The sequence below is a fragment of the Manacus candei genome, unplaced genomic scaffold, assembly GCF_025592945.1.
Source record: "Manacus candei isolate 608988 ecotype Guabito, Panama unplaced genomic scaffold, ASM2559294v1 h1tg000009l, whole genome shotgun sequence".
Lineage (NCBI taxonomy): Eukaryota > Metazoa > Chordata > Aves > Passeriformes > Pipridae > Manacus > Manacus candei.
The window spans coordinates 3,558,773-3,581,277 of record NW_026138057.1 but is presented as its reverse complement, the minus strand read 5'-3'; the positions used below and the strand labels follow the sequence as shown (position 1 = coordinate 3,581,277).

The 22,505-nt window shown below is 61.6% G+C and overlaps 1 protein-coding gene across 2 annotated transcripts; it reads left to right on the top strand.

Annotated features, from left to right (window-relative positions):
* The first annotated feature begins 486 nt into the window (after positions 1–486).
* On the top strand, positions 487–22,455 carry B4GALNT4 (beta-1,4-N-acetyl-galactosaminyltransferase 4). 2 transcript variants are annotated; one of them, XM_051776923.1, is made up of 20 exons: positions 487–1,058; positions 9,428–9,537; positions 11,174–11,284; positions 11,365–11,460; positions 11,731–11,821; positions 12,177–12,277; positions 12,569–12,636; positions 13,013–13,091; positions 14,474–14,540; positions 15,956–16,099; positions 16,302–16,411; positions 16,662–16,762; positions 17,025–17,107; positions 17,742–18,960; positions 19,096–19,403; positions 19,493–19,646; positions 19,968–20,040; positions 20,133–20,286; positions 20,660–20,786; positions 21,651–22,455. In XM_051776923.1, exons 1-20 carry the CDS (start codon positions 746–748, stop codon positions 21,763–21,765), a joined length of 3,624 nt encoding a protein of 1,207 aa, XP_051632883.1. In that variant the 5' UTR covers positions 487–745; the 3' UTR covers positions 21,766–22,455. The 2 variants fall into 2 exon arrangements, with proteins under 2 accessions (XP_051632883.1, XP_051632884.1); XM_051776924.1 differs by lacking the exon at positions 487–1,058 and adding an exon at positions 1,962–2,299.
* The last annotated feature ends 50 nt before the right edge of the window (positions 22,456–22,505 follow it).

Here is a 22,505-nt window from a genome sequence, read left to right as displayed (position 1 = left end):
TCCGGACGTCCCGGTAAGGGCGGGAAAAACCCTGGACCCGTTTTTCTCGTCCCCTCCTTTATCCCTTTTTCTGTACCTGTTTCCTTGTCCCCTTCTTTATGCCTTTCTTTACCCCTTTCCCCTCTCCTTTCTTTGCCCCTTCGTTTGCCCCCCTCTTTCCTTGTCTTCATCTTTACCTGTTCTTTGCCCCCTTTTCACTTTACCCTACTCTTTCCCTTTTCTTTCTTTGTCCTCTTCCTTTCCTGTCCCTTTCCTTGTCCCCTTTTTTGACCCCTTTCCTTGTCCTCTTTCCTTCTGTCCAACCTTTACCCCACTCTTTTCCCTGTCTTTCCCCCCCCCCGCATTCTTAGTTGTCCTCTTCTTCCCTTGGCCCCTTCTTTACCCCCTTTTTTGCTCGCTTTTTCCTCCCCCCTCCTGCTTTACCCCATTCTTTCCCCTTCTTTCTGTACCCCCTTCTTTGCTCCTCCTCTTTCCTTGGCCCTATTTTGTCCCCGTCCTTGTCCTCCCCCAGATGGCCACCTGGGGACAACTGTGAGCGTTTTGGGGTGCGTGAAGAACAGACCCTAAATAGGGTCCCCTCCACACGGCACCGGCCCCTCCCTCTGGCACCCCCAGCCGCCTGCTGCCGCAGTTTGGATTCTTGGGATGCAGCTCCATGGCCCCTGGAGTTTCCTCTTACTGAAATCCCCCTCCCCAGCTGTTGCACCAACAGCCTTTACGGTGTGAGAGTGTTTGAACTGTGTTAATGCGCCCGAATCCACCGGATACACCGTCCTGTAAGGAGGCAATAACATTTTTCTGGCAAGTCCGGGAATGTTTGTGCTTAAACAAACCAAACAAGGACAGCCCGGTCCTGGAAACAGGGATTTGGTTTCTGAGAAGTGCAGCCCAGGGCTGCCCTCTAGTTTTCCCAGCCGTGAGTGTATTTTTCCCCGTAATAACTGATTACAGCGAGGAGGAGCCGCTGCCTCAGCCTGTGGAACGGGAAAGGAGGGGGAAAATTCCATTGTTTTCACCGCTGCGTTGCGGAGGGAAGAACCAGCCCGCACATCGGTGCAGTGAGTTGTGGCCGGTCTCAGCCCGGCCGAGCACAGGCGGCTGGGGGGGCACAGGGCTGTGACCCCCGGGGTCTCTGCATCCCGCGAGGGGGATCCTGGGGATCCCGGCACCCATGGAATCCCCGCATCCAGCGAGGGGGATCATGGGGGTCCCAGCACCCAGTGTAGAGGATCCTGGGGATTCTGCTCCCCGCGGGATCCCCGCACCCAGCAGGGGGGCTCATCCGAGGTATCCCCGCACCCCATCCCGCGGGATCCCCGCACCCAGCGGAGGGGCTGATCCAGGGTATCCCCGCACCCCATCCCGTGGGATCCCGCAGCCATCGAGGGGGCTGATGCAGGGTATCCCCGCACCCACCCAGGGGGCTGATCCGGGGTATCCCCGCACCCCATCCTGTGGGATCCCGCATAAAGCGGCAGATCCCGCACTGGCGAGCGGGAATCGCGCCCTCCCGTGGACAGAGCCGGGCACTGCAGCCTCCGCCGCCGCCGCCGGGGAACGCACCATCCCCGCTGCGGGGGGGGTAGAGCTCGGGGGGCGGCCCCGCCGAAGCCCCGCGTCGCCAATCGCGCCGACCCCTCCGGCCCCGCGGCACGGAGATCCCTTTCGCTTCCGCCTCGCCGCCGCGCAGGGCCGAGGGCAGAGCCGGGAGCGGGGCCGGGACACGCGGTCCCGGGGTGCACGATCCCCGCCCCCCCCGCGCGCCCCGCATAGCCCGGCCCGCGGCGCCCCGGGGGGCTGCCGCCCGTTGGCGTGGAGACGCGCGGCGCCTCCGCAGGCCCCGCCCCCGCGGGGCGCCCATTGGCGGTGGGCCCGCGCCGGGGCGCGGCGATTGGCCGGCGGCGCCGCCGCTCGGTTGCCGGGGGCGTGGCCTCGCGGCGCCCCGCTCCATTCATTCCCCCCGCGGGCGCGGCGATGCACGGCCGGGCCCGGGGCCGCCGAGCCCCGCACCGACCCCCGGCCCCGGCAGCCGCAGCCGCCCCGCGGCCCTCGCGGCCCGCCCGGAGCGTGCGCGCTGGGCGGGCGGGGGGCCCCATGGGCCGGGGTTAGCCCGGCGGCGGCGGCGGCGGGGGCGATGCGGGCGGCAGGATGCCGCGGCTCCCGGTGAAGAAGCTCCGCAAGCAGCTGAAGCTGCTGCTGCTGCTGGCGCTGCTCACCTCGGCCGCCTGGTTCACCTACCTGCACATCAGCCTGGTGCGCCAGGGCCGCGCCCTGCGCCTCCCCTTCGCCTACGGCAGAGGTAACGGGAGGGTCCCCGCGCCCCGGGGGGCTCTCGGAGCGGGGGCTCGGGGGAGGGGGGCTCGGGGGTCCCCAAGGGGCGGTGGGTGCCCCCAGCCCCACTGGGCTCTCAGAGCACTTTGGGCTTGAAGGTCCCCAAGGGGTGATGGGGGTCCCCCAGCACACTGAACTCACAGAGCGCTTGGGGTTTGGGGACCCTCCCCAAAGGCTGGTGGGATCCCCCGCCTCGCCGGGCTCCCAGAGCAACCCCTCAAGACTGGGACGCCCCGTTCCCAGCGCTGCCTTAATGTCCCGCATCACCCGGGTGGGTTTGGGGTGAGCGGGACCCCTCCGTGGCCTCCGAGCCCCGGCATTGCACCTTCGGGAGAAGGGGAGACCCAGGAGGGCCCCCAAACCGGCCGGGGGGTTCACTGTCCCCCCTCGAGCGGCTCCGTCCTCATTTTTCCACCCGCTGCCTTGGCTGCGATGACAAAGAGGCCATTTATAGCCGCTCGTCGCTGCTGGAAGGGGTAATCCCTTCCTTCCAAACGTTCCCATCCCTTTCCAACCCTCCCCATCCCATCCCAACACTTTTTCAGCCGGTGCTTCTCTACTGTAAAAAAAAAAAAAAAAATTCCTTCCTCCTCCCGACCTTGGCCAGTGCCGGGATGGATTCCGGGATGCTCCGCAGGGATGAACCGGAGGGGCAGGTGCCCCACGGTTCGGCTTCGTGCCCAATTGCTCCCGGGTTTTCCCCTCCCAGACCCCCAGGGGCTGCTCGGGAAGCACAAAGCGGCAGGGAATATTTGCCCGGCGAAACTTAAGCCGTAGCGTTCCTGGTGGGACTGACCTCGCCCAGCCCGTTTTGCCCTAAAAAAAATGGGAAGGAAACGGGGTTTAGCGGCTATTGAGGGAGGAAAAGGCTTTTCCCGAGTGGGTCGGAGCGGCCCCCGGGGGCTGGCGAAGCCTCTCGGCTGGAAAACCCAAAGTTTCCGACTGGAGCGGGAGGATGATCCTGCAAATTTTCGGGCCTTTGTGGTAAAATCGGGAAATCGGGATAATGCGAACGAGCGAGGCAGGAAATGAGGAGGCTGAACGTCGTCTCCGAGGGAGGGGGGGGCACCGGGGGCTGCCGAGTCCCGGCTCCCCGCGGGGTCCTCCTTGGTGGGAAAGGGGCAGAGTGTGCCCCGTGTGCCTGTGGCTGTCCCCGAGGGGTTGTCCCGTTATCCCAGACCTGTGTTCCCGCTGTTATCCCTGCGGCTGTGCCCGAGGGCTTGTCCCTGGGGGCTGCCCTGTGTTCCCGTTATCTCCGAGCCACTGCTCTGTGTTCCCAGTTATCCAGAGGGGCTGTCCCCAAGCTGCTACCCCATGTCCCTGTGGTTATCCCACGTCCCCAGCGTTTGGAAGGGCCGTGTCCGGCCTCTTGTCGGGATCAGCAGCCTCGGGTGGGTGGGGGGGAAATGGCGTGGGATCACCATCCCTGTGGATGGCTAGCTGGGAAAACCATGGATCGGGGTCCCTCCGGATGTCGGGGTGCAGCGGCCCGAGGGTGAGCCAGGCTCTTCCTGCAGGGAGGATGCACAGCAGTGCCGTGTGCCGGGGTGTTTGCAGGTGCTGAACATGGCAGGTGCCTATCCTTGCTCTCCCCACCTCCTCCCTATGTGCCCTGCATCCCAGCCCGCCCCTTGGGATGCTCCAAGGGGAAGCCACGGGGTTTGCTGTGGAAGCGAGGAGATGCCCGGCCCCAGCTCCGGCTCTGGGGGAGAGCAGGGTCTGTGGGAGGTGGGGAGGGAGATGGGAAGGTGCCCGTAGGACGAGGATGGCACAGGGGGATCCTGGCTTGGGAAATGCCTGGTGCTCCAGCAGCGTTTGCCACAGGCCTGGTGATGGCTCTGGGCTGCCGTGTGCCATGGGGAACACAGGCACCTTCTCTAGCTGGGCTGTGGAGAGGTGGGTGATTCCCCAGGGAAAGCTGGGCCTCGCCAGGGCTGGACCCAGCTGTCTGGGACAGGACTCCAGGGAGACGCTGCTCCTTGCGCTGGGATTTTCCAGTGGGTGCCTGAAACCAGGGTGAAGGTGTGGCAAAGCCAGAGCTCCGGTCCCACTGAGCCTCTTTGGACATGAGGTGATGGAAAGGGGTCGAATGGAGACTGGGGAAGGGTTTAGCCATGCACAGAGGGACCCTCATCCTGCTGCTGCCGAGGAGGGAGAGCCAGGGAGTGGTTTAGTTGGAAAAATGTCAAATGGAGTGGAAAAAAAAAAAAGGAGGAATAACAGATATAACCGGAGGGGGGGGAAACAGAGAAAGCTTGGTGCGAGGGTTTAAGGGTGAGTTTTGGGGGAGAGCATCACCCCAAGGGTCTGTGCACCAAAAGGAGTTTGGAGATGACTTTTGGATTTGGCCACTGTGAGCCAGGGCTTGTCTGTGCCAGGGGTGCTGCCTGGTTAATTACTCATTAAAGTGAGTGTCAGCGAGCAGCTGGACGCTCTGGAAGCTGCAGGTGCAGGGCACGAGGCTTTTAGGTGGCTCTGGGGGGTGTAAAGAGGGGAAGATCCAGCCAAGTGGGGTTGGGAGCACAACGAAGGCACAGGGGGGATTATCCCGGGGGTCTCCGTGTCCCCTCAGCCCAGCCGGTGGTGACACGTGGAGCTGGAGCATCCAGGGGCTCAGCTGGGAGCTGTGCTGGTCCCTGCTAAAGCACCCCCCTCCTTCCCTGATCTTCTCCAAGCAGATAATTACCCTCCTCTGCCTAATTGAACACACGGATTCCTCATCGGAAATAATGAGGCCATTACGGTGCTCTGCCGGCTGGAAACAGCTCCGAGCCAATGGGGTGGAAACGCTGGTGCACCAGGTGGAAAGGGGAGGAAAAAGGATTGGGAAAAAAAAAAAAAAAGACAGAAGAAGAGGGGAAAAAATTATAACGAAACCCTAAAGTGGCTCTTAGTGTGGGGGTGTGGGGCTGGGATTCAGCAAGGGGCGGGGGGGTGTTGGCGGTGCTGGAGCTGGGTTTTGAGCATAGGATGGGTGCTGGGGGTGCTGGAGCCAGTTTGTGGATGAAACGGGGCTGTCTGGGGAGGAAAACCCAGCCAGGCCTCTCTCTGCCTGCTGGATATAGCATGATCTGGAGCCGGGGAAGTGGGAACAGGGATACCCCTCTGCCATGGTCCAGAGGGCTCCCAAAACTCCTGATCCCCAGGCAGTGATGGGATGGATGCTCTGTGCCCTGTCCTCAAGGGACCCGTTCTTGGGGTTGCCACACACAGGGAAAGCAAGAGGGAGAAGTTTTGGGGTGACACTCAGGTGTGTCTCTCCAAGCTGTGGGGGGAAAACGTGTCCCTTTGGGATCTGTCTTGGCAGATCCTTTGATTTTAATTGGAAGTTTGGAGCGCCACAATCTGCCGTGGGGTTCATTCCTTTGGTCTGGGATGCTGGGAGCAGGTAGGGAAGGAAGAGGATGAGAAGTGCCCTTTGAAGAGGAAGGGCAGCGGGGTTTGTGAGGCAGCTGCTTTCCTTTCTCCTGGCATTGCCCCACTCTCCTATCCCTGTTGGGAAAGGCTGTTTTCCCTGGCTGGACCTGCCTTGGCACGGGGTCCCAGTGCCAGGTTAGAAGCCCCTGGGGCTGGTGGAGATAAACCAGGTGCTGGCTGGAACAGGCTGGAAAGCTGGAAGTGGGATTGCGACCCCACAGGCAATGCAGAGCTCGGAGGCTGGAATGTTGTTGGGATGAAACGCACCCTAAAATTCCCAGCATTTCACAGGGACCTTCTCCAGAGGTGGCATCCCAGGAAGGAAAATCTTTGTGCTCAGTGCTGTGAGTGAGCATCATCCCTGTTGTTGGGAGGAGGCAGGGTCCTGTGGAAGTTGCTCCAGCTCACTTCGGGGCACTGGAGGGCACTGGATGCACAGTGAAGGAAATGTGGGAGATCTGGGGGTTTTCGATGCCCAGGAGGGATTTGGGACCCTGAGCCAAGCGTGGAAGTGTCGGGGCCACCTCTCCTGGCAGGTGTTTGTCAGCCTGAGGGGTCTTATGGCAGCTCCTTTGCCAGCCAGAGCAATTCCACATGAATTTCCATCGCTCCAGCTGAGAGGGCTGTCATGGAGCGGGCAGCACTGCTGGCAGCTCCAGGATTTCTTCCTGGTGGGCAGCACCATGTTTTTGTGGCACTGGAAGGGGGGGTCTGTGATATTGATTCCTTGCTGGCTAATTATAATCACTTAATATCTAGTTAGGAGGTTTGTGCGGGGATGCTCCCGCTCCGAGGCTGTGCCTGCGCCGGAAAAATTTTGGAAATGAAACCTGTGGGTTCCCCAAAGGCGCTGCCACTTCTGCCACCTCTGCTGCAGCTGTGTCTGGGTGTAAGTGTCACCTCGCTCCCCGTCGCAGGGCTTGGAAAGGGGCCAGGAGAAACCCCGGCTCCGAAAGCCGATGGAAGAAAGGGGCTGTGTTTTCGGGGCTGGGGAGGAGGAGGAGGAGGAGGTGGGAGGCAGGAGGTGGGGTGTGAAAGGCTCTCTGTGCTTCCCGGCGCAGCACAGGTGGTTTGGAGCTGGGTTATGGGGTTGCGGTAACGGGGAGTTGCTTCTGTCCTGGGAGGCATCTCCCATGTGGGTCCCTCACGCCCATGGCCTCATCCCAAGGATAAGCATCCTGGCCCTGGCTCCCTGTCTGGAGGCTGCTGTGACTCAGAGATGGTTCGTGCGATGGTCTGTGCCTCCTGCCCCCTCCTTGCTGCTCCCAAAGCATCAGCGTCGCTCCAGGGAAGGGCTTTTAGTGCTTCCATTCTCTCCCTGAGCATCTCCATCCTGCAGCCAGTGCATCCCTGCTCGTCCTCAGACCTTCCCCCGTCCCTCGCCTGTCCTTTCTGGTCCCTGAGGGAGCCTGGCCGAGGGAATGGATGCAGCAGTGCTCCTGTGCATTCCTGTAGGATGCTGGGTACAGCTCATGGGCTGTGAGGATGCTGGGAGGAACTGGAACACTTCCAGTTCCTTGCCTTCTTCCTCCTCTTCTCCTCCCCCTGGCCCACTCCTCCTGCAGGGCTGTGGTTCAGACCAAAGGGACTCAGGTGTTTTGGGAGCAGTGATGCTCGTTGGCACAAGGTGCTGCCCTTCCCCACCCCTTATCCCAATGGCACTGGTTCCCTGGTTCCCAGTTCCCCACAGCCTGACCAGCAGTCGGGTGTTTGGCTCAGGCCGCCCTTCACTTTCCTCTTTGATGCTTAAATTGCCAGGGAATAAAGGTTGACATGGAAGCCTGGAAGCTTTTCCAGGGGCTTTGCTGGTGCTTTCGCTCCTCCCGGGATGTGGGAGCCCCTCGGAAGGGATGGGGGCTGAGCAGGGTCCAAGGATGTGCCTGCCCAGCCTGGATTACCTTGTGGCTTTTCCTCCCTTTGCTCTAGTTTATATCCAACAATCTTCCCCCAGCTCTCTCCTCCAGTGCCTTGCAGCTGGGCCCAGTCCCAGCACGGTGCCTGGAGGAGCATGAGGTGAGGTGGACACATCCAGGCATCCCTGTGGATGCAGCCAGGGATGGTGCTGGCGAATCCCATGGGAGACAGGCTTATCTCCTCCAAGGCTGGGAGAGACTCCCTGTGTGGGTACCACAGAGCCAGGGCTGCATCCCACCCCCGGGCAGGTCCCTTGGGAGCGTTGAACTCCTCGTGGCCGTGATTAATCCACAGAGCAGCATCGGGGGGAATGTCTGTGGAGCAGCAGCGTCTGCAGCCTCAGCACAGCCAGGGATCGGCTTTAATTCCCCTGCCTGTGGCGGCAGGAGCATCCTAGGAGCGATGGGGAGTCTGGGAGTGGAGGAGATGAGTGCTGGCTCCAGTCCTGCCTGCTCCCCATCACCCTCCTCGCGGAGGGAGGAAGGATGCAGGGATGGAGCTGGGCGAGGGGAGGGAGTGGCCGGGGGAGCTGCCAGGAGCCGGTCGGGGTTGCCAGCGGCTGAAGAATGGCCGAGAGCAGAAGAAGGGGCTTTAGAGCTTAATTTCCTGTCCCTGCCGTGGGGATGGGATTTGTGCTGCCATCTCCAAGGAGACGCCGGCTGTGCAGCCACTGGAATACTAATGGCGTGGGAGGCGTGTGGTGGGGGGCTCCGGGCATTCCGAGCCCCTCCTCGGCTGTGGCAGCTGCTGAGGCTGTTCCAGTCTGAGAGGTGGGAGGCCCCACGACTTGCTGATGGGGGGAAGGAGTGTGTGGAGGGATGGGGACGTAGCACCAGACCCTTGGGAGGGGGTCGGTGACCCCTTTTCTGCGATGCCCATGGCCGGGGTCACTGCTCGGTGCATCTGGGGCTCCCCCTCATTGCCATATGGGGGTGGCTGGTTTTTGGGGGGGGGGGGGGGCTCACAGGTGCTTGTGGCGGTGGCTTTGGGACAGCCACCTCTCCGAGCATTGGCTGGAGCTTCCCTCTCTTGCGGGTTGAACTGTGGGGCCGAGCCGTGCGCCGGCAGCGCTGGTTGAACTGCCGTCTCCCTCCGTCCCACCGGGTTTTGGGACGGCAGACAAAGAGGACGTGCCCTCCCCCCCAAATAACTAATGTCTTTTCCAAGTCTGCACCATTCTTTTGGGGGGAGGGGGCTGGTTTAAAATTCCCTGCCCAAGGAAAAGGGGCGGGAGCTGCGGGGGGCAGTCGGAGGTTGGGGATGATCAGCACAGCGCACGGTGACAAAGCCGCCGGGGCTGAGGAGCGAGGGCTCGGCGTTAACGCGGTGCTGGGGGGGAAGGTGGTTTGGGGGGATCGTGTCTGGGGGTTCGGGGCCGGTGTGCTCTGGGCAGAGCTGTGGGATGCTGCGGGAGAGCTGGGGGCTGGAGGGGCAGGGAGCTGGGATGCATCCTTGAGGATGGATGGGGAGTGAGACCCTCGGGAGCTTATCCCGGCATCTCTTAACGTAAATGACCGGGAGCTGCGGGCGGGGTGTAATTAAACCTGCTGCTGAGCTGCTGCAAAGCTGCTTAGTGCAAATGTAATGAGGAGAATCGCAGCCAGAGCCCCCCAGCGTCACCCCCCTTTCCGTGTCCCGGTCCCCTGGGAGCAGCGGGCGGTGCCAGCGCCTGCCCTTCCCAGTGCCAGGGAGAAGGGTGTCCCCGAGAGAGGAGCGGTGCTGGGGCGGGGGGCCGTGCTCTGACCCCTCCTCTGCTCCCACCCAGATGGCGAGAGGCCGGGGGAGGTGACGGATCCTGGCAGGAGGCCGGCGGCAGCCCCGGCGCGGCGCAGGAAAGCCGAGGATTCCAGCGAGAGCCGCGAGGAGGATCCGATGGTAACAGGGAGCGGAGCGCGGGGTGGGAATGGGAATGGGAATGTGGAGGTCACCGGTCCGAGAGCAGAGTGCTCCAAGCCTTGTCCAGCTGAGGGGATCCGAGGACTGGGAGGGTACAGCCTCTGGTTCTGCCCATCAGCCCTCACGGTGGATAAAACCCCCCAGTATCCCCCTGAACTGGGTGGGATATCCCACCAACTCTCCCGTACCCTGCTCCACGTGCCTCTGCCCTGTCACTAGGCTCCCCCTGAGAAGGGTCTGGCTTCGTCTGCTCTGCAATTCCAGCTTTGCTGGGCAAAACCACCTTCTCCTGTGTCCTCTGCTCCATCCTGCCAACCTCTATCCTGGACTGGGTAGCCCCGGACTGGGCCCAGTACAGCCCAAGTGGAGCTTCCAAACAGAGGCTGGAGGGGAGATCTCTCCTTGCCTACAGCCCAGGAGGCACTTGGAATTGTAGCCACGAAGACACCCTGCTGTCCATTCATCCCCCAACGTGTCACCAAGCCCCTGCCCGACCAGTTGTCACCTAAAGGCCTCAGGGCAGGGCAGCCAGGTGGGAAGGTGGGAGGGGAAAGTCATGGGGTGTCCCCTGCCCCATCCCAACGCTGCTGAGCTGCTGCTGCTCCTCAGAAATGGGGGACAGAAGGACAAAGGGGGAGCCCGAGGTGCCTGGAGGAGGCCCAGGCTGATGCTGGGTGAGGATGGAGGGCACAGCAGGGATCACATCTCAGCTTTTCCTGGGAGGAGGGCGAATCCTTCCAGTGAGTGTGGCACAAAAACCTCCCCCGGAACATTTTCCAAGGGCACCGCTCCCTCCTCCGAGACATTAATGAGTTTATTTAGGCACTTGGCTAATTATTTCCCTGGCTGTAGAAGAGGAGGATACTCTGGGGGGGCTGAGGAAGAGGAGGATGCTCTGGAGGGGCTCCAGAAGTGCCTGGCTCTTCCTTGCCACCTGTCACCCTCTCAGCAAGCTGGGGGTAGGTGAATGCTCACTTAATCCCTCTAAATTACAAGACACAAGCAATGGGATTAACCTAATCATCTTTAAAGGAAGAGAGGGAGTGGAGAGACATCCTGCTTCCACTGCTCAGGACACAGAGATCACCTCTGCTCTTTTGGAGATGGAGTCCAAAATGTTCCATTTCCAGCAGCCCCTCAGACCAGACAAACATTTTAGATGAGCAGAAAACTCACTGTTTTGGAGAAGTTTCGGCAGAGGAAGGGAAACAAGGAGAGCTGGAGCATTTTGAAACTGCTGCCTGGGACACCTTGCCAATATTTTTGTGCCTCCTCCTGCTTTCCTTTGCTGTGAGCTGTGAAATGTTTCACCTTGTTTTGGCCATGTTCAACATCCAAAGTGAGATGTTTAGATCTTAAAATCCCGGAATGGTTTGGGTTGGAAGGGACTTTAGAGCCCATCCAGTTCCACTCCCCCACTATGGGCAGGGACACCTTCCACTAAACCAGGTTGCTCCATCCAGCCTGGTCTTGGACACTTCCAGGAATGGGGCAGCCACAAATTCTCTGGGCAGCCCGTGCCAGGGCCTCACCACAGATGGTATGGAGACACCCTGCAGCACGGCCAGGCTGGCCCTGACCCTCCATCTCACCTCTCCCCCTGCTTCCTTGGCAGAACGATGGGCAGGATGTGGATGGCTGGTTTTCCAGAGGCCAACATTCCGACCGAGCCACCACCCACCCCAAACTCAACCTGACCAAGCAAGCTTTGCCCTGGAATGAGCAGGTAGGTGGACAGGGAGCAGCCAAGGAGGTGCTGGAGGAGGGGGAGGGACCTCCTGCTCACCTCCCTCTCTTTTCCCACAGTACAAGGGGAAGGCAAACTTGCACGTCTTTGAGGACTGGTGCGGTGGGGCCGTGAGGCACCTGAGGAAGAACCTCCATTTCCCACTCTTTCCCCACGTGAGTCCCGGGCCAGGCGATGATGGGTCGGAGGGAGGGGCCCACCCATCCCTCCCTGGCTGCTGCTGGGTCTCCACTGGTCCTCGAGACCTTTGCTTGTGGGGTTTGGTGATTCCAAGCAGAGCAGGGATGGAAGGTGGTGATGGGACCTCCACGTCCCCTCTGTGCCAGGAGGTGGGAGGGACCCCAGGCTGGCACAGAGGAGGTGGGCTGGGTGGTGTGGGAGCAAGGCATGGAGTGTCCATGGCTCCCTGCCTGCCTCCTCCGCAGACCCGCACCACGGTGAAGAAGCTGGCGGTGTCACCCAAGTGGAAGAACTACGGGCTGAGGATTTTTGGCTACATCCACCCCTTCAAGGATGGTGAGTGGTGGAGCTTGGCCTTTCCTCCCGTGCAGTGATGTGGAAAAGCTGCCTCCTTCCTCCTTCTTGAGCCACGTGAGGACGGAAAGGCTTTTGGAGACAGTCTTCAAACCGTGGCTCCCAGGGTTTTTTGGGAACAAAGACCCTTTTCCCTGGTTGTGTTGAAGGGAGGTGATGAAGCCCTGCTCCCATCCAGGACAGAGCCATCATGTGGGATTGGGTGTGGCTCCGTCCCTTCTGTCCATCCATCCATCCATCCCAGTTTCCCCATCTCCCCACGAGGCACTGGGACTGAGCCCATGCCACCAGAGTCCCTGTGTCCCTCCGTGCCAACCCTCTCCTTGGCTCTCTGCAGGGGATTTCCAGTTTTCTGTGGCATCGGATGACAACTCAGAGTTCTGGCTCAGCTCTGACGACAGTCCCTCCAATTCCCGGCTGGCTGCATTCGTGGGCAAGGTATGTGCTGTCAGTGGCACCTCCCTGCCTTTCCCTGCTCCAGGGGAAAGGGAATGCCAGGCTATTTCAGCCTGGCCCCTTCCCTGCCCCTGACCAGGCCTGGTTTGGCTTCTAAAGGACCATCTGCCCCTTGGTCCTATCCTGGCTGGAGCTGCCAAAGACCAGCTTATGTCCCAGAATAAGAGATTTAATGTTTGCTCCTGCATTTTCCTGGTGTCGGCTCCTACAATGGGAAGCTGGTGGGCTTTGGGGTGGTGTCCTGGTGCTCTCACGCTGCTCCTTCCTTCCCAGCTTGGCACCGAGTGGACGGCGCCGGGAGAGTTCACCAAATTCAGCTCCCAAGTCTCCAAGCCCCTGCGGTGAGTGTGCCCTTGATCCCGCTGCCCATCCCATGGGGATGGAATTGGGCAGATGGGATTGCTGGCTCTGAGCACTGACTCCTCCCTGGGAAGAGCCCCTGGCCGTGGTCCCTTCCCAAAAGGCCTGTGGGGGCTGGGCTGGACCCCAAATCCGTGGTTTGAAGGTGCCGGGGGCTGCAGGTGACAAGGAGGAGACCACCTGATGTCCCCCCTGATCTCCCAAAGCTCCTCAGCAGTGGGATGGGGGAGCAGGGACCCACCTCAGCTCTCCAGGAAGGTTCACTCACCTGTGGGCAGGACAGGGAGGGTGTCCCAGGATGTCCCCTCTGGCAGGGCTCCCTGAGGGGACGTGACCTCTGTGTCCCCTCCCCTGCAGCCTCATGTCCTCCCGGCGCTACTACTTTGAGCTGCTCCACAAGCAGGACGACCGGGGCTCCGACCACGTGGAAGTTGGGGTGAGTAAATTTCAGGACTGATCCTGTCAAGAGCCAGTGCCAGGGCTTTTCCTGGTGTGCCTTAAAGTGCTTTATGCTGGAGCAAAGCCACGATTTTCCCCCTCCTGTGGCTGCCAGAGGCAGTGTTGCTGACTGTTTCCCTGCCTATTCCAGCCTGTGCTGGAACACATGAGCTGCTGTTCTCTTTTCCTCCTGGTGGGAGTTGAGGACCCTGCTGTCCCTCCCCTGTGCTCCCATCACGGATGCCAAGGGAGCAGCCCCTTTGCTGCAGGCTCCAGCAGTGACGGGACTCCCAGGATCGTGTGGCCATTCCCATCCCTGATCCCTCCTCCTTGGCCTCTGCCGAAGGGCTGGCAGAGGGCGGAGGTCCCTGTGGGCTGAGCCCATTCCCGTGGGCAAGGAGATCAGGAGCAGGCAGGTCCCACCTTGCTGGCTGCATCTCGGGGTCAGCGGTGGGGGAGGTGGCCGAGATGATCGAGCACGTCCCTGTTTTCTTTCTCCCCTTAGGAATACCATGAGTTTCAAATCTGAGCTTGCCTGCCTTGGCAGCGCAGCCCTGGCAAAGCCTGGAGCGTGTGTCAGGGGTTGGGGCTGGTGGGAGGGGAAGATGTTGGCTCGTTAGCAAAGGTTTCTTTTCTCCCAAGAGCTCATTAATCACTGGAGTCAAACCGGTGCCAGCAAAGCGTCGGGGAGGCCGACAACACCCCTTCCTCGCTGGCTGCCTCCCTCCTCCCCATCTCCTCCATCCCGATAAGATCTGCATTTCTTGGAGGGGAAAACAAATAATGGGGAAAACAAATAGACTGGGGGGGGGAGATGTTTTTGAGATGGGATGTTTTTGCTGGAGGGAGGGAGCGAAGCCTTTCAGCCCTGCAGATAAACCTCTCAGCTGTGCACAAAGAGACAACAAACAACATCCACAACAAAAGCAGGACCCTGATGTGTCTCTCCCCGGGGGTATTGAAGGGCTTGTCCCGACAAAGGCTCCAGACTGGCTTTTGAAATGCTGGAGTTAAATCAGGGCAGTCAGCTCTGAAGACCCTCTTCAATCAAGCCTTTATGAAGCACTGGAGTGAGGAGAGGTGTCCTTCCATGGGTGGCCGTGCAGCAATCCCAGAGGGAAGCGACGTGAGCCTGTATCCCGCCCCTGGGAGCCTTCCCCCCACACCGGGATTCCTGCTAATCCCAAACCCCTTTGGGTAACGGCAGGCAGTGGGGCAGGATCAGTCCTCTCCCTTGTTCCTCCTCTGCAGGGAAGTGTCTGAAGGCTGTGGACAGGGAGGACCCACCCTGACATGCCAGGGATGGGCAGCTGCATCCCGACCCCCCCCCCCCCCCGCCACCCTCCCGCTCATTCCCTGTCTCCTTTTATTTTTCCCCAGTGGCGAGTTTTCCTCCCCAGCTTGAAGTTTGAGGTGATCGACTCCTCCTACATCTCTCTGTACACAGGTAAGGGCCAGGTGCCTCCTGCAGCCACAGCCAGCAAGCTTTCCAGGGGCTGCATGTGCTGGAAGCTGGGAGAGATGGCACCAGAGCCTGGAGCCTGGGAAATTGGATCCTGGAGGGAGATCTCAGCCTCTGAACCACCTCCCCCACCCCGAGCTTTTGCTGAGTGTAAGGAGGGATGCAAGGGCTGTGGTGGGTAGGGTTGATGCTGTAAGCAAGCTGAGACTCCTAAAAATGGGATGTGGAGGCAACACACCATGGAAGCACAGCCCTGCCAGTGCTCCAGCTTCATCCCAGCTGCCAAGATCCCACTGGCTCCCGGGCCTGGCCCTGAGTTATGAGGAGCTGTCACGTAATTGGGGATGGATGGTGCAGGGTTTAATTAAATCTATAGATCTTCTGCTTCCTGCCCTTGCCCTGGCAGCGGGAAAGGGCTTGATGGATGGGTCCTGCCCCAGTGCTCCGAGTGGTCATCATTCCTGCTCTGGAAGGTGTCAATAAGGAGGAGAGGGCAGGCAGGATCCATGGGGAAAAGAGGGATGAGGGGTGCTGGTGGTGCTGATGCAAGTGCCCATGAGATGGATGGCGTGCAGATAAATCCCCCTCTCCAACCGCTGTCCATCAGCACTGGCTCTTTCCGCTTCTCTTTCCTGCTTTCCAGTTCCTGTGGATCCAGCAGCACCCTGGGGTAAAGCCAGGTCACTCATGGGGAGCCCATCCCTGTGGTGTGAGGGCTGCCAGCAGCAGGCACGGTTCCTTCCCTCCTTCCTTCCTTTGTTCCTTCCTTCATGCTTTTCCAGGGGCTCCAGCCCAGCTTCAGCCAGCTGTAGGGGCACATTTGGGAAGCCTTTCCCTGCCCCAGGCAGGAGAAATTGGGGCTCAGGGAGGGGGCTCCTGCTTCCCCATGGCTCTGCAGCAGGCAGGGCTTCCTGGGAAGGGAGCAGCCATGGGAGGAAGCTTGGAGCATGGCCAAGGTGACCGGAGCAGGGTGAGCTCCCGTGGGAGCCTGGGGGCTGGTTGATGGCCAAGGGTGACATGGCACCCTCATCCCTGGAGAGGAGGCAAAGCAGCTCCTGTTGCAATTACCTGCACCTCTGCAGGGAAGGACATCCGTGGTTGAATCCCTGTGTCCTTGGGGGTTAAAGCCTGGAGTGTTCCCTTGTTTTCGGGGCTGGGTGGCCTGGCTGGGATCAGGCTGTGCCCTTGTCCTCGTTAGCTGATGCAATAATCATTAGGCTGATTAGTCACAGGGTCTGCGAGATGGCTGGGAGGGGAGGGCAGCATCGGCTTCCCCGGAGCAGGAGGAATCCACAGTGCTCCCAACCCTCTTGGTGGGAGCGCTGGAGAGATTGGGAAGGGCCACCGTGGAGGACGCTCCCGTTGTGCCCCTGGAGCTCAGCCCCTGCCCTCTCCCGCAGATGAGTCGTCCCTGAAGATGAACCACGTGGAGCACATCCCGCAGACCTTGGCCAGCCACAGCGGGAGCCACCTCTGGGAGGCCCAGCAGGACGAGCACGGGGCCGACATGCTCAAGTCTGACCCCAGGGACACCTTCTTCCTCAGTAAGTGCCTGGGAACGGATCCTTGCCGATTCCTAGGGGCGGGGGGGCTCGGGGGAGGAAAAAGGCGGGACCTGGGTGCCGTGAGCACTTGGATCATTGCTCTGCCCATCTCTTGGGCGGAGGTGTCTGCTGGGCTCCGTGGGGGGCTCGTTGGAGTGGCTTGGGCACGGCTTGGGAATGAGCTGCACCCACTTCTCCACAGCCCCTGCCATTGAGGCCTCCCGTGTGGAGAACGTGCTGGTGCCCTGTGCCTACAGCCCCACCTACGTGGTGAAGGATTTCCCCATCGCCCGCTACCAGGGCCTGCAGTTCGTAAGTGTCTCCCTGCGGCGGGGACGGGGTCACACTCCCACGGGGACACGCCAGAGCCCAGGGCAGGGGTGTTTCCAGCCGCTTAAAATCCAGGAGAAAGTGTTCCTCGCTGGAGGGCCAGGCTGAGCTTCCCCAGCCTGGCCTGAGAGGGTTGGAGTTAAAACCCTGTGGGGTGTTTGAGGTGTTGGGGGGCCACAGTGGTGGCCTTGGGTCCCCGAATTGGGGTGACACAGCACGGTTGCCTCCCCAGGTCTACCTCTCGTTTGTGTACCCCAACGACTACACACGCCTCACTCACATGGAGACAGAGAACAAGTGCTTCTACAGGGAATCCCCCCTCTACCTGGAAAAGTAGGTGCTCTGGACTGGAATTTTGGGGTGGTACACGGAGGGGGCTGATGTCAACAGCACTGAGATGATGCGTCCTCAGCTGTGTGTCCCCAAGCCCTGTCCCTCGTGGAAGGGCTGCCCCAGGCTGGCTCTTTCCCCATCTCCCAGGCACGTAGCAGCTTGAGTGCTGGCAGTGCTCCCGGATTTGGGAACCCCAGCTCCCTTGGCAGCCGACGCGCTCCTCCCTTCCCGCCGGGCCCTCACCTTCCCTCTCCGTCCCCAGGTTTGGGTTCTATAAGTACATGAAGATGGATGAGGAGGAGGAGGATCCGCGGCACCGAGCGTTTCTCTTCCTCAGCCCTGACAGTGAGTCACCCCCCACCCACCCCCGGCAGTGGGATTGCCGGGCACGGGGCCGAGCTCCCAGCAGCCCGTCCGCTCGGAGCTGCGGCTCATCGGGATCATCCAGCGGTGCTGGGGGCTCCAGGAGGGCAGGGCCATGTGGAGCAGCATCCCTCTGACCATCCCTCTGAGCATCCTGCCTGGCTTGGCCACAGAGCACTGTGGGATGTGGGAAGCGGGACACTTGATTGGGATTTGCTCTCCCTGCTCCCCCAAAGCTGTGTACCCACATCTCCGGGGTTGGCCTGGGCAGTGGGCAGCAAGGACTGGACCCAGTGTGGAGTCTGGGGGTGTCCATGGAGCCTGGGGGTGCTCGTGGAGAAGCCAGAGGCTGTTCAGAGCCTGCCTTGGTTAGTTGGCAGCTTGGCAAAGCCCTGGCAGGTCGGGTTTGCTCCCAGATGAAGTAGGATTGGTGCCAAGATGCAGCTGAGGTTTGGGGAGGGTAACAGGCATCCCCTGGTAGTCCCGGAGGGTATCCCCTGGTGCCCCCAGCTCTGGTCCCCTCACCTCAGCCACTCGTAGGTTCCTCTTCTGCTGGGAACAAGCTCTGCCTCCTTGTCTTGGCCGCAGGCTGTTTATCTTTGCCTTCGCTCCCCAGATTTCCTCGAGGATGAGGAGGAAGGAGTGGACAGCCCCGAGCCCACAGACCCCCCTCCTGAGGCCAAGGAGCAGAGCTTTGGGCCGGCACCCGGAGCCAAAGGGAAGGATCCCCTGCTGGTCACTGGGGATTACAGAGACGACCTGGACTACTACAGCTTCCGACGGAAGCGGGGCCGGGCACGGGCCGAAGTGGGCACCCCTGGGCAGCTGGGGATGTGGAGCACCTCCAGCCCACCGGTGTCCCTCCAGGATCCCCATGGCCAGGAGGATGCCACGCCGGAACGAGGCCCGGGACGGGCACTCCGTTGGCTGCCCCAGGAGCCCGGCGGGGACGAGGAGGATGAGCTGGGGCTGCCGGCGTCTCCAAAGCACGGCGGGGCCCTGAGCCTCCAGCCCCACCTCTCCGTGCCTATCTTTGGTGGCAAAGCCAAAACGCCGGGTCCCAGCAGGCCGGCGGCTCCCAGCGAGGACAAGAAGCCTCGGAAAGCCCAGGAGAAGGTCTATGTGACCCGGCTGCAGCCCAGGAAGCGCAAAGCCCCCGCCCAGGAGCCAGCCTTCCCCGGCATCTTCCTGCACCCAAAGCCTCTAAAGAGAGTCCACCTCCGCTCCAGGACCCCTCAGAAGCATCCCATTGCCCTTGGCAAGCTCCGAGCCGTCCCCGGCCGCCGGAGCCCCTGGCTCCTGAGCAACATCTCCAAGGAGAGGGACCCTGCCAGGCGGAAAGGTAGCAGGAGGTGGGATCGGCCGCCCAAGCAGCGGGCACTGCCCGGCCTCCTCGCCCTGGGGACTGAGGGGCTCTTCAGCAGGGAGACCCACGAAGACACAACCCCTGCCCCGGGCAGGACAGCGGCCACCGCCGATTACAACTCCTCCGAGGCCGCGCGCTCCGAGGGGACGCGGGTGACATCCTTCCTGAAGATGTCGGAAACAACAGCGTCGCAGCAGGAGGAGGGAAAGGGCCAGGAGGAGGAGGAGGAGGAGGAGGAGGAAGAGGTGTCTGACTACTCCTACGAGGCGGGGGAGCTGCAGCAGGGCTGGCTGGAGGACTCCATCAACTGGCAGCGGACGTTCAGCGTCAGCTCCGTGGACTTCGAGCTGCTGCGCTCCGACTGGAACGACCTGCGCTGCAACGTGTCGGGCAACCTGCAGCTGAGCGAGAGCGAGGTGGTGGATGTGGTGGCCCAGTACATGGAGAGGCTCAACGAGAAGAACGGAGGGTACGGAGGGAGCGGGGTGCCAGCAGGAGTTTGGGGGGCTGAGCCTGCGCCCCGCCAGGCTGGGCGGTGGGTCCTGGATCAGGGGAAGCGGAGCTCAGGGTGACGGGAATTTCAAGGTTTCTCCTTTCCCTGTAGCATCTACACCCTCCTGAGGATCATCAACGTGGAGAAGCGCCGGGATACAGCCCGGGGCAACCGGTACCTGCTGGAGCTGGAGCTGTCGGAGCGGGGCCAGCGCACGGTGCGGCTCTCCGAGTACGTCTACGTCCTCCTGCACCAGGGCAAGCAGGACGACAGCGCCGAGGTCAACCCCGACGGGCTGGCCCTGGGGGCCACCGAGCCCCAGCCCAGTGCCTGGAGCATCCTCTATGGAAAACCCGTCCTGTGCCGGCCCCTGCGGCTCAGCTGGAGGCAGGACGTCATGGTGCACTTCGTGGTGCCGGGTAGGTGGCAGTAGGACGAGGTTTGCCCGGGGAAGGGGGTGCTCTGGGAGCCCCCCCTGCCGTGAGCCTGAGGGCCGTGTCTCTGGCAGTGAAGAACCAAGCCCGGTGGGTCCAGCAGTTCATCTCGGACATGGCCGGCCTCTACGGGGCTACGAGGGACGCCAACTTCAACGTCATCCTGGTGGACTTCGACAGCGAGGACATGGATGTGGAGAAGGCCCTGCAGGACGCCCGGCTGCCCCGGTAACCCCCCGCACGGGTCCTGGCCCGCAGCCTCGGGGGGTCTGCGGGGCTCCCCACGGTGGGACAGGTGCTCGCACAATCTGCTGCTCCCTCCCCACACGCACAGCTCCTTCCCTCCTCCTCGTTTTTGGGCATTCAAGCTAGTTTTCCACACGGAGTTGGGGATTCAGGAGCCTGTGACTCTGCAGGGGGACCCTTAGTGTGAGCTGTAGCACCTGGCCCTTACTGAGAAGGCCCCTCCCCACACTGGTGGTCTCAGTCCCCCTCCTGGCTGTGTCCCTGTCTGTCTCCAGTGCTACCTGCCCTGTCCTCTCTCCCCAGGTTCCAGTACCTGCGGCGCACTGGGAATTTCGAGCGCTCAGCTGGGCTCCAGGCCGGTGTGGACATGGTGGAGGTGAGTGGGGACAGGGACCAGCTCTGGCAGTGGCTTCTCTCCTGGGGCTGTTGTGCCTTGATTCCCCCCACCTGTGTCTGCCCCTCCCATAGGATGAGCACAGCATCGTGTTCCTCTGTGACCTGCACATCCATTTCCCACCCAACATCCTGGACAGCATCCGGAAGCACTGCGTGGAAGGGAAGCTGGCCTATGCACCCATCGTCATGAGGCTGAGCTGTGGCAGCTCCCCCCGGGAGCCCAATGGTGTGTTGATCCTCACCCAGGACCCCTTTCCAGCCGGGAAACATCCCCTGCCCACCCAAGGCCACTGCGGTGCAGGGTTTGGATACAGCCGGGCTCGGATGTGGGGGAGAACGGGATTGCTTTGCTCGGGCAAGGTGGGATTCCAAGCCTAAGGGTGCTCGAGGTGTGCTGGGTGTGATGCCCCTCAAAACTGGGCTGTCACCCAGAGCACCCCTTCGGGAGGTGGCAGTGAAGGGGATGGACTCACAGTGGGAAGAGGGCTTGGGATGGGGAATCCCCATGGCTCCCAGGTGCTGGGGAGAGCCCAGAGGGGATGGTGTGGGCATTTGGGGGTCCCCTCCACCTCTCACCTCGTTGCTCCCCCCACCTCCAGGCTACTGGGAGGTGAATGGTTTTGGCCTCTTCGGCATCTACAAGTCGGACTTTGACCGCGTGGGAGGGATGAACACGGAGGAGTTCCGGGACCGCTGGGGCGGGGAGGACTGGGAGCTCCTGGACAGGTGAGCGTGGGGGTCCTGCAACCCCTGAGCCCCCAGGGAGCAGGGTCAGCCATCCATGGGCCACATCCCTCTGTCCATCCATCCCCTGGGCTGCATTCCTCTGTCCATCCATCCCCTGGGCTGCATTCCTCTGTCCATCCATCCCCTGGGCTGCATTCCTCTGTCCCCCCATCCTCTGGGCTGCATTCCTCTGTCCATCCATCCCCTGAGCCCCATCCCTCTGTCCATCCATCCCCTGAGCCCCATCCCTCTGTCCATCCATCCCCTGAGCCCCATCCCTCTGTCCATCCATCCCCTGAGCCCATGCCTCTGTCCATCCATCCCCTGAGCTTCATTCCTCTGTCCATCCATCCCCTGAGCCCCATCCCTCTGTCCATCCATCCCCTGAACCCATGCCTCTGTCCATCCATCCCCTGAGCTGCATGCCTCTGTCCATCCATCCCCTGAGCTGCATGCCTCTGTCCATCCATCCCCTGAGCTGCATCCCTCTGTCTATCCATCCCCTGAGCTGCATCCTTCTGTCCATCCATCCCTGAGCCCCGTCCGTCCCTGAGCCCCTTCCCTCCGTCCGTCCATCCCTGAGCCCCTTCCCTCCGTCCCTCCGTCCCTGAGCCCCGTCCCTCCGTCCGTCTGTCCCTGAGCCCCGTCCCTCCGTCCCTGAGCCCCATCCCTCCGTCCATCCGTCCGTCCCTGAGCCCCGTCCCTCTGTCCGTCCGTCCGTCCCTGAGCCCCGTCCCTCCGTCCGTCCGTCCCTGAGCCCCGTCCCTCCGTCCGTCCGTCCCTGAGCCCCGTCCCTCCGTCCGTCCGTCCCTGAGCCCCGTCCCTCCGTCCGTCCGTCCCTGAGCCCCGTCCCTCCGTCCACAGGGTGCTCCAGAGTGGGCTGGAGGTGGAGCGCTTGCGCCTCAGGAACTTTTACCACTACTACCACTCCAAGCGCGGCATGTGGAACGCCCGCAGCAAGAAGCCCTCCAAGGAATAGCACCTGAGCCTGGCCCATAGCCAAAAAACCCTGGTGCCCCCCTGTCCCCGACTGCCACACCCCGGTGCTGGCACGGAGGGCACCCCAGCACCCACTGCAGTTATCCTGGGGAAGGGGGAGCGGGGAGGGCCGAGGTGGGTGGTGTTTGTTTTCTTAAGGGTCTAATTTCTTAGTCAGCAATGAATTTATTAACTCCTTTGTGCTGGGACAGCGGGTCTCCGGGGGCTGTGCTGGGTCCTGGGAGGCTGTGCCAGGCTGGGGATGATGGAAGTGGAATAGTGGCACCCAGGATCCCCACTGGAGCTCACTTTGCAGCCCCTTTCCTGTTGTCCCTCCCAAAATACCAAGTACCTCATCCCTATGTCAGGCTGGTGAGCTGTGAGGGGGCCCCTGAACCCACTGGGGCTGCCCCAATGCTCCTGCTCCCCTTCCAGGACCTGTGGAACCCCTGTGGAGGGAAGGAGGGTCTGGCTGTGCCCTGCATTTGGGGACATAATGTGGGTGGGGGGCAGAGCCCCAGGGGAGGCTGGGCTGGGGTGGGGATAGGGCAGAGCCTGCAGCAGGTACAGGCAGATGACGTTTCCAAGCTAATTTCTGTGAAATTATAAGGTAGGAAGCTGTTTTCAGGAAGTTTTGTCTGTTTGGGTTTGGTTTTTTTTTATTCTTAAAAAAATAAAATCAATGTCTTGGCTGGGATTTCCCTCTGCTCCATCATTCCCACACCTGGGCAGGGTTGCCGG